This window comes from Perognathus longimembris, chromosome 25, assembly GCF_023159225.1.
Source record: "Perognathus longimembris pacificus isolate PPM17 chromosome 25, ASM2315922v1, whole genome shotgun sequence".
Taxonomy (NCBI): domain Eukaryota; kingdom Metazoa; phylum Chordata; class Mammalia; order Rodentia; family Heteromyidae; genus Perognathus; species Perognathus longimembris.
In genome coordinates this window covers 4,403,836-4,417,059 of record NC_063185.1, presented here as the reverse complement: position 1 = coordinate 4,417,059, position 13,224 = coordinate 4,403,836, and the positions used below count along the sequence as shown (strand labels likewise).

The 13,224-nt window shown below is 53.7% G+C and overlaps 1 protein-coding gene across 2 annotated transcripts; it reads right to left on the bottom strand.

Annotated features, from left to right (window-relative positions):
* Window positions 1–215: 215 nt before the first annotated feature.
* Window positions 216–11,272, bottom strand: Fgfr4 (fibroblast growth factor receptor 4). Of its 2 annotated transcripts, none has more exons than XM_048334105.1 (17): window positions 10,727–11,272; window positions 9,952–10,215; window positions 9,786–9,869; window positions 9,232–9,398; window positions 7,338–7,461; window positions 6,353–6,543; window positions 6,094–6,232; window positions 5,101–5,294; window positions 4,870–5,015; window positions 4,674–4,795; window positions 3,038–3,148; window positions 2,749–2,939; window positions 1,975–2,097; window positions 1,800–1,870; window positions 1,219–1,356; window positions 657–762; window positions 216–526 (listed from the first exon to the last, which is right to left on the bottom strand). In XM_048334105.1, the coding sequence occupies exons 1-17, from the start codon at window positions 10,947–10,949 to the stop codon at window positions 368–370; spliced, it is 2,553 nt and encodes an 850-aa protein (XP_048190062.1). In that variant the 5' UTR covers window positions 10,950–11,272; the 3' UTR covers window positions 216–367. The 2 variants fall into 2 exon arrangements, with proteins under 2 accessions (XP_048190062.1, XP_048190063.1); XM_048334106.1 differs by having other exon boundaries at window positions 9,952–10,218; window positions 10,730–11,272.
* Window positions 11,273–13,224: the final 1,952 nt, after the last annotated feature.

Genomic DNA, 13,224 nt, shown 5'->3' with positions numbered 1-13,224 from the left:
TCCTTGTTCAAAGCCAGCCTGGGCAGCAAAGTCCAGGAGACTTTGATCTCTGATGAGCCACTCAAAGGCCAGAAGTGGCTCTGTGGCTCAAGCGGTAGAGCGCTAGCCATGAGGGAAACAAACTCAGGGACAGTGCTCAGGCCCTGAGTTCAAGCCTCAAGACTGGCACAGAAACAAGACAAAAGAAAAACAAACAGGAAACAATGGCATCGCAACTCCGAACTGCGAGGTGGGGACTGAAGGCTGCAGCTGGGAGCTTCATGGAGGAGCCCTGAGACGAAGGGCAGGTCTCCCCAAAGCAGAGATCTGGAGCAGCCCAAGTTATACTGCGCCAGCCTGTAGCTGAGCCAGGAGGCCCAGGGCCACCTCATGCCCCAGTTCCTGTCTGCACCCCGGGAAAGGGGAAGGGAGCTGGCCCGAGTGGCAGGGGGTCGTGGCTGAAGACAGAGTCACTGGAGGAGCAGGTGCTGCTGGCATCCCCGCTGGAAGGGGCATAGGGGCCAAAGGTCAGGCGCAGGTCAAGGTACTGGAAGAGACGGGCTAGTCAGCCTCCGGCCACCGAGAAAGGATGCCCATGTGCTCAGGTTGAAGGTGCCCAGGGAGGGGGGGAAGAGGGGAGCCCTGAGGGGCAGAGGGGATCACAGGGGGGACAGTACCTCCTCAGAGACAGCCAGCAGGACTTTGTCCAAGGCCTCCACGAGTTGTTTGAAAGTGGGTCTCTGGGACGGTACAGCATGCCAGCATTCACGCATCAGCCCGTACCTGAGATAAGTAAGGGTGGGGAGGCTCAGGGGCCCTTGAGTTGGACCTAGCAGGGCTGGGTAAGGGTTTTTGTTGGTGGTGGTGGTCCTGAGGCTTGAGCTTAGTCCCTGAGCTCTTTTGCTCAAGGCTGGTGCTCTATCACGTTGAGCCGCAGCACCACACTAAGAGTCTCACAGCCTCCTGAGTAGCTAGGATGTGAGAAGGTGTGAGAGCCCAGCTATAGGTAAGGGTTTAACTATTGGTATAGCAGGGCGATTCAGCAGAAGGGTGCAGAATCCAGGTTTGGGGTCCCGGATGGGTTGCCCACTCCCTGGCCCGATAGGCTGGGCCCAGGGAGAGGAGGAAGAGGAACTAGAGGTCAGCAGCAGCAGCTGACCCTAGAGTCAGGGTCAAATCCTGAAATCATTGCAGAGGATGAGGATGGGGAAAGTGGGGGAGGGCAGAGCAAGGCCTCACAGCTCTGCGGGGCAGTTGGGGGGCCGGTCCATCCGATGTCCTTCTCGAAGCAGTGAGAACAGCTCCTCCACAGGGATGCCGGGGTACGGAGATCCCCCAAGAGTGAAAATCTCCCAGAGCAGGATGCCGAAAGACCACCTGGGGGCAGGACCAGGGCTCAGCAGGGCTCAGCCAGGGCATAGCTTCCCCCTACCCTGGGGCCAGGGAGGGGGGACACAACTGTGTCTGCTGGGGCCTGGTTCTGTTCAGAAGAAAACCCTGGAGCCGGTTGCTGGTGGCTCATGTCTGTCATCCTAGTGACTCAGGAGACTGAGAGCCAGCCCAGGCAAACAAGTCTGTGAGGCTCTTAATCTCCCATTAACTGCCAGAAAGGTGGAAGTATGGTTCAAATGGTAGAATGCCAGCCCTGGGTAAAATAGCCAAGTCAGATCATGAGGCCTTGAGTTCAAGACCCAGGACTGGCAAAAAAAAAAAAAAAGAAAAAAAAGAAAAGCTCTCTGACTCTGGTCAGGCCTCGTCCCTTTCCCCAGGGAGGACAGTGATGGTGGCAGCCACCCAGCCCCGGGGCCTCCAAGACTCACACGTCACTCTGGTGTGTGTATACACGGTCAAATAAGGCCTCAGGCGCCATCCACTTGACAGGCAGGCGGCCCTGGGGAGGGGGGGAGGAGTGGTGGGGACACTGCCTGAGTCCCCAGGTCTCTGGGGAGGTCCCGCCCCCACCCTGGCACCCAACTTTGTCCTGCCCTGCCTCACGTTGCTGGTTTTCTTGTAGTAGTCAATGTGGTGGACGCCGCGGGCCAGCCCGAAGTCGGCGATCTTCATTACATTGTCCTCGGTCACCAGCACATTGCGGGCAGCCAGGTCCCTGTGGATGCACTGAGGACAAGACAGGGGACAGAAGAGGGGATTTGGGCTCATTAGGACACATGGCTTGGAGTTGTGCCCAGTAAGCCTCTGTGTGTGTGTGCGCGTGCGCGTGCGCGCACTCGTGGGAGCGTGCCCAAACTCATCCACCCATTTTACAGATGAGGGAGATTCAGAAAAGAGATGGGAGGGGATAAGAATAGGAAAGACAGGAAGGAGAAAGGGCGGGAGGAGGGACAGAGGAAGGAAAAATGAAAAAGAGGGAGTGATTGATGAAGGAAGAGATAAAAAGAAGGAAGAATGGAAGGGAGGTAGGAAGGGAAGAAGGAAGGGAGGGAGGAAGGGAAGAAGGAAGGGAGGGAAGAATGGAGGAAAGAAAGGAGCAATAGAGGGAGGAAGGAGGGAAAGAAGGAGGAAGGGATGAGGGAAGGAAGGAAGCAGGGAGGAGAGAGAAACCTAAAACATCTAAGTTCTCTACTTCCTTGCCTTTGGGTCAGGGAATGGAAAGGAAACGGCCAGGTAGCTTTAGCTGACTGGGGTGGGGAGTGGGGAATGAAGATGGGGGACACAGGGTGACAGAGTGAAGACAGAGCAGTTGGGGATGATTAATGACACCAGCAGGAGCATGTGCAAATGGCCCCAAGGGCTGTCCGTCACCCCCACCTTGCGGGACTCCAGGTACTGCATGCCCCTGGCCACCTGGTAGGCGCAGGAGACCAGGGCTGGGAAGGCCAGGGGACCCTCGCTGCTCCGTGGCCCATCGGGGCTGAGGTCAGGGCCTGGGGGTCGCCGGGCCCGAAGGAACTCGCGAAGATTTCCCTTGGCAGCACACTCCACGATCACATACAGAGGCCCTACAGAGGGGGCAAGAGTGTGCGGGATGGCCAGGCTGCCGAGACTCTGTCTGTGCCCCCCACCCCACCCCTCAGGCCTGCCCCTAGCTCTGGCCCACCTTCCTGGGTGCAGACACCCAGCAGGTTGATGATGTTCTTGTGTCGGCCAATCAGCTTCATAACTTCCATCTCTGAGACCAGGTCTGCCAGGTCCTTGTCAGAGGCGTTGTCTGAGAGGACAGCGAATGGGTGAGGACACTGCTGTCCAGCCACACGAGGCAGGCACGCAGTGGGACTGGACCCAGGCCAGGGAGCACTGAGCCCACACTCAGGTGGCTCACACCAGTCATCCTAGCTACTCAGGAGCCTGAGATCTGAGAATCAAGGTTTGAAACTATCCTGCACAGGAAAGTCTGTGGGACTTGTCTCTAATTAACAACCCAAAGCCGAGCTGTGGCTCAAGTAGTAGAGCACCAGCCTTGAGCAAAGAAGCTCAGGGACAAGCCAGGTGCTGGTTGCTCATGCCTGTAATCCTAGCTACTCAGAAGAGGCGGAGAGCTGCAGATTGAAGCCAGCCAGAGCAGGAAAGTCCACGAGATTTTTATCTCCAATTAACCACCAGATAACTAGAAGTGGAGCTATGGTTCAAAGTAGTAGAGCATTAGGCTTGAGCAGAAGAACTCAGGGACAGCACCCGGGCCCTAAATTCAAGCCCTGGAACTGACAAAAAAAAAAAAAAAATAGCTCAGGGATAGTGTTCTGAGTTTTAGCCCCAAGACCAGCAGAAAAAAAGAAGGAAAGAATCTGAAAGTGAGCCTTCCTGTGAGCAGGTTTAGGAAATAAAAGACAGGCAAGAGTTAAGACCTCCAAACAGGAAGGAAGCTGTATGTGGAGGGGTTGGCACTGGTCCCTGAGCTGGGAGGGAAGGGGGGGGACAGTTCCTAGGGGTAGAAAGTGCACTGGCACCCTGAGGTGAAGTATGGCCTGCCACCCATCTGGCCTGGGAATTCGGGGAGGCTGCTGCCAGGGCACAGCTAGGGAGAGCTTCCGCTTCAAACCCAGGATGCACCCCCAGGCCTGACCTGGGGGTTGATGGCCTTGGGACAGTGATAGAATGATATGACTCCTCCCCAGCCCCCATCCAGACAGCAATTATCATAAGGCATATTTCTCAATCCCTGCCATCCACAGAGCGCCAGGTGGTTCCAGCTGTGCAGACTGGGAAGGGGGAGGGAGGGAGTGGAATGGTGGCCAGGGCCATTTTTTGCAGAAGGAGCTGGAGACAGCAGTCTGAGGCCCCTGTGGGAAGGATCTAAGTGCATTCTGTTTTTGTTGTTGTTGGTCATGGGGACTGTCACTGAGCTCTTTCGCTCAAGACTACTGTTCTACCACTTTGAGCCACAGTGCTACTTCCAGTTTTCTGATAGTTCATTAGAGATAAGAGTCTTAAGAGCCTTCCTGCCCGGCTGGCTTCAAATCATGATTCTCAGATCTCAGCCTCTTCTGAGTAGCTGGGATGACGGGTGTGAGTCACTAGTGTCTGGCTACTGAGTGTATTCTATACAACACCTTGGGGTCTGGGACTTTATGTGTGTTTGGGTGTGGGTGTATTCCTGGGGTTTGAGCTTGAGGCCTGGGCACTCAGAAGTCAACTCTTCAACATCCTGAAGTCTCTCTCAGTACCCCATGAGTGGGGCAGCACTGGGGTCCCCTTCTACGACTTCCAGTCTCCACACCCCTGGCAGTCATACCCACCTTTGAGCATCTTGACAGCCACAGTGCTGGTTTGGTCTGGCTGGGCGGGGTCCATCCCGAAGGCCTCTGCTCGAACCACCTGCCCAAAGCAGCCCTCACCCAGTGGCTTTCCGAGCACCAGCCTGGAGACCAAGGAAGCCCAGGCCTCAGTGCTCTGAACGCTACAACAGCCCCTTCCTCATCCTGCTCCAGGTACCTGTCCCGAGGGAACTCCCACAGTGGGTCCAGAGGAAGGTCCAAGTTCACAAGGCCAGCCAGCAAGGGAGGACCCGTGGAGGACAGCCGGACACCCCGCACCAAGGATGAGCTTGACTTGCCCGAGGAACCAGACTCCAGAGAGAACTGCACAGTGAAAGACCAGCCTGCTTAATGCAATCGGGTTCAGAGCCTGGTAGAGACTGAGGTGTGTAGGGGATTGACACAGTACCTGACGAGCCAAAGGGAAGCGAGACAGCTTCTGCACAGTGGCAGGCTGGCGTGGGTGGCGGCCGTGGAGGGTCTGCCCCCGACACAGGCCAGCCAGCAGTAAGAGCACAGCCAAGATGAAGGCGCCCGAAGCATACAGGACGATGTCTGTGTACTTGCTTCCTGGTGTCACTGCTGTCCACGTGACATCCTCCTCTGCACCCCAAGGATGAATGACAGACAGGAAACAACCACAGTGGTTACTGTCTAGCCTCACCCCCAGCAAGGCCCCCTGCACCCCGCCACCAGTGCACTTAGGGACACACAAAAAAATTTTTTTGCAGGGTGCTGGTGGCTCACTCCTGACATCCTAGTTACTCAGGAGGCTGAGATCTGAAGATCGTGGTTCAAAGACAGCCCGGGCAGGAAAATCCGTGTTACTCTTATCTCCAATAAACCACCCCCAAACCAGCAGTGGGGCTGTGGCTCAAAGTGGTAGAGCACTAACCTTGAGCAAAAAAAAAAAAAAAGCTCAGGGACAATGCCTAGGACCTGTGTTCAAGCCCTGGGACTGACAAAAAAACAAACAAATAAAACAAAACTGCATTTATACAGGGTCCTATGCTCCTGAGGGCCACATGGATGGCGGCATAAACATAAATCCTGGTTTGTGTGTATGTGAAGTGTGAGGCCTTGAACTCAGGGCCCTGTGCTCTTGCTCGGCTGGCACCTTACCACTTGAGCCACAGCTCCACTTCCTTTTTTTCTGGTGGTTAATTTGAACTAAAGAGTCTCTGGACTCCCCTATCTCAAATCATGATCCTCAGATCTCAGCCTCCTGAGCAGCCAGGACTACAGGTGTGAGCCACTCACTGGTGCCTGAGATAGAACTCTTGTCCACCGTGTCCTCAGCCTGGGTTTGATCCCCAACACTGCAAGCAAACCCACAAAAATTCACACAGCCAGATCCACAGGTCATGTGAGATGGGCCGGAGAGAGCCCCTGGGGCACCTACCTGGTAGCACTGTGAGCCAGGCTGACTGGTAAGAGAGGCCGATGGAGTTGCCAGCCAGGCAAGTGTACTCGCCCGCATCCTCAGCAGACACGTTCCGCAGGTACAGGACCTCCACCTCTGAGCTATTGATGTCTGCAGTCTGCGGGGGGGGGGGGGGGCGGCAGCGCAGGGGACATTCTCAGGGGTTACCTGGGAGGGGGAGGGGCTGGGGGGAGGGCAGGTGTCCACCTCCCCACCCAGGTGGGAGCTGGGATAGCACCTTTAGGACTTGCACGTAGGGGAAACCATCTGCACCAAAGCTGCTGCCGTTGATGACAATGTGCTTCAGCCACTGGATGTGTGGCTGTGCGTCGCTGTACACCTTGCAGAGCAGCTCCACGTCGCTGCCCGCCACAGCCGTAGTGTTGGCCGGGAGCCCCGCCTGCAGGATGGGCCGGTGCGGGGACCGCTCTGGGGGCCGGGCCGGGGTCGTCAACCCTGGCTAGCGGCACCTATCCAGGCACCCTCTTTAGCTACCTCCCCACCATTGACAAGTGTGTGTGTGTGTGTGTGTGTGTCTTGAACTCAGAGCCTGGGTGCTGTCTCTTAGCTTTCATTCAAGGCTAGCACACTCTACCACTGGAATCACTGTTCCACTTCTGTTTTTGGTGGTTAATTGGACCTAAGAATCTCACAGACTTTCCTGCCTGCACTGGCTTCAACTCATGATCCTAAGATCTCAGCTTCCCAAGTAGCTAGGATGCCAGTGTCTGGTTTTCCACTCCTGGATTTTTGCTGGTTAATTAGATATAAGAGTCTCACAAAGTGTCCTGTCCAGGGCTGGCTTTAAACTTTGATCCTCAAATTTCAGCCTCCTGGGTAGCTGGGATTCCAGGTGGGCGCTACTGGCACTGGGCTTTACCCCCAGTTCAAAGGAAGTTGCCTTCCCAATGGACGGCTCAGACCCTGTCCAGCTCCTGCTTACGCAGCTTAAGCTCTCCATGGCTCCCTTATTGCCTTTGAGCTCAGAGCAGCTTCTCAGCCTAACACTCACCCTCTTTCTAGAGCCTGGCTGCCCACATCAATGCCATACGATGCCACCTGCCTGAAGTCACTGTGTTCTTCACATGTAAGCCTTATGCCACACCCTCTGCCTGGCGGCCCCTCTCCTCCAGTCTGCACAGTTCCCACACTTTCCTGGGCTCTACCACTTGGACTTGACTGCTCTACCCCATCCAGGGCAGGACTGAGTCCCCTCCACTCACCCAGCACATCTAACAGGTAACTGTAGCGGATGCTGCCCACGGAGTTCTCCACGATGCAGGTGTAGGTGCCCCGGTCAGAGGGCACAACACTTTCCATCACCAGGCTCCAATGCTGGTGCCGCAGCTGGGGGCCGAGGAAGAACCCATGGGAAACCAAGAAGCACACCCACCCCCGAGGCCAGGGAAGGAGGGGGCCAGTGCCACAGACCAAGGCCAGGGACCTTAGGACAAAGAAAAAGGCTCCAAGAAGTGTCCCAGACCTCATTTAAGTCTTTGTGCAGGTCCTAGGGCTCAATCTCAGTGCGCTGTCCCTTAGCTCTTTTGCTCAAGGATGGTGCTCTACCACTTCAAGCCACAGCTCCACTTGCGGTTTTCTGGCGGTTAATTGGAGGTTAAGAGTCTCATGGACTTTCCTGCCTGCGCTTGCTTTGAACCATGATCCTCAGATCCCAGCCTTCTGAGTAGCCAGGATGACAGGCATTGAGTCTTTTTTTTTTTTTTTTGGCCAGTCCTGGGCCTTGGACTCAGGGCCTGAGCACTGTCCCTGGCTTCTTCCCACTCAAGGCTAGCACTCTGCCACTTGAGCCACAGCGCCGCTTCTGGCCGTTTTCTGTATATGTGGTGCTGGGGAATCGAACCTAGGGCCTCGTGTATCCGAGGCAGGCACTCTTGCCACTAGGCTATATCCCCAGCCCTAGGCATTGAGTCTTGAGTTGTAACTCTACCTCTCTCTTTCTGTGTCACCTTGCCTTAGGTGCCAGGCTCTGTCTGCTGTGTGTCAGTTTCCTCTCTAAAGCACGGAACTGACTGTGTAGGGTCTTATCATAAAAACGTGAGCCACTAAAGATGCATTGTTACTGGTCAGTGATTGCTTCTGCTTTACAAAGGAAATGGTTTCTTGGAGGCTAAGGCAGGAGGATCACAAGTTCAAGGTCAGCCTGAGCTATATACATAGCAGGACTTGTTCCCTGCCCCAAGGGGGGAAAAAAGAGAAAACAACAACAACTGGATGTGATGGTACATATCTATAATCTCAGCTACCCAAGAAGTAGGAGATGTTGTCTGCGTTCAGCATGGGCAAAAGTGCAAGACTCTATTTGAAAATTAAACTAAAATAGCAAAAAGAGCTGAGTGCAAGTGGCTCACACCAATAATCCTAGATGCTCAGGAGGTTGAGATTTGAGGATCCCAATTTAAAGACAGCTGAGACAGGAAAGTCTGTGAGACTTGTGTGGTTCAAGTGATAGAATCCAGCTGAGCAAGCAAGCCAAGAAAACATGACTGAGTTCAAACCCCTGTACCAGCATCTCACCCCCCAAAAAGTGAAAAGGTTATGGATGTGGACCAAATGGTAGAATGCTTGCTTAGAAAGCCAGAGACCTTGCATTGTACCCAATCCTCAGTACCATCAAAACAAAACATAGGAAACAACACAAAAGATGTTGCTAACAGCCAAGCATGGGTGGTTCATGTCTGAAATCCTAGTGACTCAGGAGGCTGGGATCTGAGGATCATAGTTCAAAGTCAGCCCAGGAAGGGAAGTCCATGAGACTCTTATCTCCAATGAACCACCAGAAAGCTGGGAGTGGAGCTGTGGCTCACAGTGGTAGAGCAGTAACTTAGAGCAAAAAAAACTCAAGGATAGTGCCCTCAGTTCAAGCCCCATGACTGATGACAAAGAAGAAAAGCTCCACTTCCAGCTTTTTTTGGTAGTTAGTTGGAGATATGAGTCTCATGGACTTTCTGGGCTGGCTTTGAACTATGATTCTCAGATCTCAGCCTCCTGAATATCTGGGATTACAGACATGAGCCACTGGCACCCAGCCACAATTGCCTTCTTCGTGGGCTTTACATGTATACATGAGGGGACTGAGTATGGGGGACAGACACTTACCCGAATGCCACCAATGCGATTCTCCCCGTGAAAGGTCTGTCCATCCTTGAGCCAGCTGATGGTGGGCATGGGATTGCCTGCAGCTGGGCAGCGGAATTTGACAGTGTTCCCAGCAGGCACTGCGTGCAGTTTCTTCTCCATGCGCTGGGGGTGTGTCCAGTAGGGTGCTGGGGGTGGGGGAAGGGTGAGTACCAGCTCTCCAAACATGATCACTACCTCCCACACAGTCTTCCCAGTGACCGGACAGACAGTGGAAAAAAAGCCCAGCGCGGATCACTCCTACCAGAAACCTAGCTACTCAGGAGGCAGAGATCTGAAGATTGAGGTTTAAAGCTAGCTTGGGCAGGAAAGTCTATGAGACTCTTATCTCCAATTAACCAGCAAAGGGCCAGAAGTGGAGCTGTGGCCCAAGTGGTAGAATGCTAACCTTGAGCCCTAAAAAGCTCAGGGACAGCACCCAGGCCCTGAGTGCAAGGACTGGCACACACACACACCCATATACCCACACCCACAAAAGACAGAGGAGACAGGAGTCCTTGAGGATTCATACCAACCTTGCTGGGGGTAGACATGGCCGTTTGAGGAGTCCTCAGGGGCTTTTGGGTCCTCATCATCATTGCTGAGGGTCAAGGAGTCTACTTTAGAAACAGAAGAAGTCAGAAGGCATCTGAGATCCAAGATGGGAGGCTGGGTACCCCTTACCCTTTGCTACACTCTTACCATCTGCAAGCAAGGTGAGATTGTGCAGGACGGTCATGGACCCACGGGCCAAGCAGAAGTAGTGGCCGGCATCCTCAGGCAGGAAGCTGGCAATCTCCAGGCGGCCCCTCCAGCCCCGTACCCGGCCAGCAGGTGCCAAGCGACTGCCCTCTTTGTACCAGTGGCCACCACGCTCAGCCTGCCCACAGCACAGCCGCACAGCTTGTCCGACAGCCACCAGCAGTTCCTGCTCTTGCTTCTCCAGACTAGAGGCCAAGCAGGGCTCTGAGGGCAGAAGGGAGACATCAGAGAACCCCAGAACGCCATCTGAAGCAGCATCCCACACCAGGCACCATGCAATGTAGTCAATACCCAAGCTACTTGGGGACACATGCCAGCCAGCAGAGGCTCCCACACATGCTCCAGATGCTGCACACAGGGCAAGGCCACTCTTGGGGCATGTCACACACACATGCCACACCAGACATGCCATTGCATAACACACACACACACACACACACACCACACACACACACAATACATACACGGCCAAGGGGCTTACCACCAGCTGTGGAGCCCACCTAGGGCCCTGTGACCCGAAAGGCCAGTTATCTCTGTAGACACACAGACACAGGTGCCTGCTGGGAGCCAGATAGGGTCTGGCGATGCTGGAGGCCAGCCCCCCACTGCCACCTTCACAGTGCCAGGCCCAAGGCCCTCCCAGCACCGCTCAGTTAGCAGTCCCTTCCTGGTGCCCATGCCCATCCATTCCTGCCGCACTCTCCCTGGGCCATACCCAGCTCTGTTTCCTCAGAGGCTTCAAGGGCCAACGCCAGCACTCCAGGCGCCCACAGAAGGACCCCCAAAAGGGCCAATACTAGCCGCATCTCCTTCCTGATGCTCTGATGTGTGTGGCGGGAGATCCAATCCGGACTTCCCACTGATCGCCTTCCTAAGACAGGGGAAGGTGAAAAAGAGTTTCTGCTACAGGAGTGCTTTTGCTGGCACAGCCCCTGCATTTACTGAAGAGGAAATGGAGACAGGAAATGGTCAGCAGGGTCATCCAGGTCCCCAGGCCAGGCAGTAGTAGGGCAGAGACCAGAACCAGCTCTGTTGTTGCCAGAGTCCACGGCCCTCCCCACAGGAGATGCTGCAGGGGGACTGGGCTGGGCTTCCTGCTCGCCTTGGGTCTTGCTGAGACCCTGGCATGAGTTCACAGAAAGAGCAGTTTGGCGATTCTTTCCTTGGAGGAAAGACAGAACTGCTCTCTCTCAACACACATCATTTATTTATTTTTCATTTTTTGCTGAATAAATGAATTTATTGCTGAAGAGCCAAAAAGGGAGTGGGGTGGGGGTGGAAGAAATAGAAAACAAAGCCAAACATTATTTGTTTGTTTGGGCCAGTAGCTTGAACTCAATGACCTAAGAACTGTCCCTTAGCTTTTTCAAACCCAAGGCTGACAGCTCCACCACTTGAGCCATAGCTCTACTTCTGGCTTTTTGATAGTGAATTGAAGATAAGACCCAGACTGACTTTCCTACCAGGGTTGGATTCGAACTGTGATCCCCAGAACTCAAGCTTCCTGAATAGCTAGGGATTACACAGACAGGAGCCACCAGCCACCTGCAACATAAGGGTTTTGTTGGTTTCACTCTGCAAAGTGCTGGGGATTGAACTCAGAGCCTTGTGCACGCTAGACAAACATTCTACCACTTAGCTATTATGCATTGCTAACTACTTTTGTAAAGAACACAGACATTAAATGTCAGACAGTGCCAAGTTCAAATGGTGACTCTTCACTATGTGCAAGTCCTTTGTTTCTCTTTCCAGCATTATCCTAACAATACTGCAATGTGGATGAGAGTTAATATATGTAGGACCATTGCAATGTTGGTGAATTCTTCTCCCTACTCCATCCCATGAGTTTTCACCTCTCTGGGTCTGCCCTTGGCCAGTTACTTCTGGTTTTACACCCATTCCTGTCAGGTATAAGGTATACATTCTCTGCATCTGGTTAACCTCTTCCAAATGCTATGAGAAACCAGGCACTAATGGTTCATGCCTGGAATCTAAGCTATTCAGTAGGGTGAGATACAAGGATCATAGTTTGAAGCCAGCCCAGGCAGAAAAGTCCGTGAGATGCTTATCTCCAATTAACCAGCAAAAAGCTGCAAGTGAGTGGAGGTTTAGCTCAAGTGCTAGAGTGCCAGCCTTGAGCAAAAAAACAAACAAACAAACAAACAAAAAAAAAACCAAGAAAGAAGACAAGGCCCCAAATGTTCTGGAGCACACACATGCACATGCAAGTGTACAAGCGCACATTGCCATGAAAATACCTTGGTCTCCCAAAAGGAACACTCAGAACTGAGCTCCATTGAGCAGGGAATAGATTAGCCAATATAGTCCCAAGGATCTACTGATTGTCTCTTGGGCTGGGTAACAGCTAGGAAGAACTTCCATCTCTGAATCAGAGCAGGTTTTTGGGGAAAGAAGGAAGGAATTGCTAGGGAATGGAACTCAAGGCCTTTCCCCAGTAGAACATAATTATTTTCTTTTGATGGGTGGTATGGTGGTTTGAACTCAGGGACCTCAGGCACTCATATCTGCAGCCCAAGAGCATGACTCTTAAAAGATACCCTCTATAATTTATCAAACTGGACACCTAACCCAGAAAATCTATGGCTTCGTCTCCCCTGCCACTGACATGCTATCTCTTGCATACGGCTCTTCTCCACTTAGCTCAGGTCTCTCTCTCTCTCTCTCTCTCTCTCTCTCTCTCTCTCTCTCTCTCTCTCTCTCTCTCTCTCTCTCTCTCTCTCTCTCTCTCTCCCTCTCCCTCTCCTTCTCCCCCTCCCCCTCCCTCTCCCTCTCCCTCTCCCTCTCCCTCTCTCTCTCTCTCTCTCTCTCTGTGCCAGTACTAAGGGCTTGATCTCAGGGTCAGAGTCTGGGCACTCTCTTAGCTTTTTCTGCTCAAGGCTAGCGTTCTACCACTTTGAGCGGGTACCTCAGACGCCTGGCTTTCTGCTGATTCACTGGGTTTAAAAGTCTTCCACACCTTCCTGCCCTGGCTGGTTTCGAACCTGGATCCTCAGATCTGTCTCCAGAGGATAGGATTACAGATGTGAGCCACCAGCACCCAGCCACCCTCCCCCTTGCGTTGCCTGGTGCCTCCTCTGTAAAAGCCCCGGCAGCACTTCAGGTCCGCAGCCCCGGCTGGGAGTGGGGTGCAAGTGGGGTGGGAGAGACCGTGGGGTTTTGCTCCCCACCGCCAGACTGCCTTGTTCAAGACCT

Coding starts and splice junctions, on each gene's coding strand:
- Fgfr4 (XM_048334105.1), bottom strand. CDS start 10,949: ATGCAGGGGCTGTGCCAGCAAAAGCACTCCTGTAGCAGAAACTCTTTT. Junction 9,399..9,785: donor CCATGTCTACCCCCAGCAAG/GTTGGTATGAAT, acceptor CCCCACCCCCAG/CACCCTACTGGACACACCCC. Junction 7,462..9,231: donor ATCGCATTGGTGGCATTCGG/GTAAGTGTCTGT, acceptor CTCGGCCCCCAG/CTGCGGCACCAGCATTGGAG.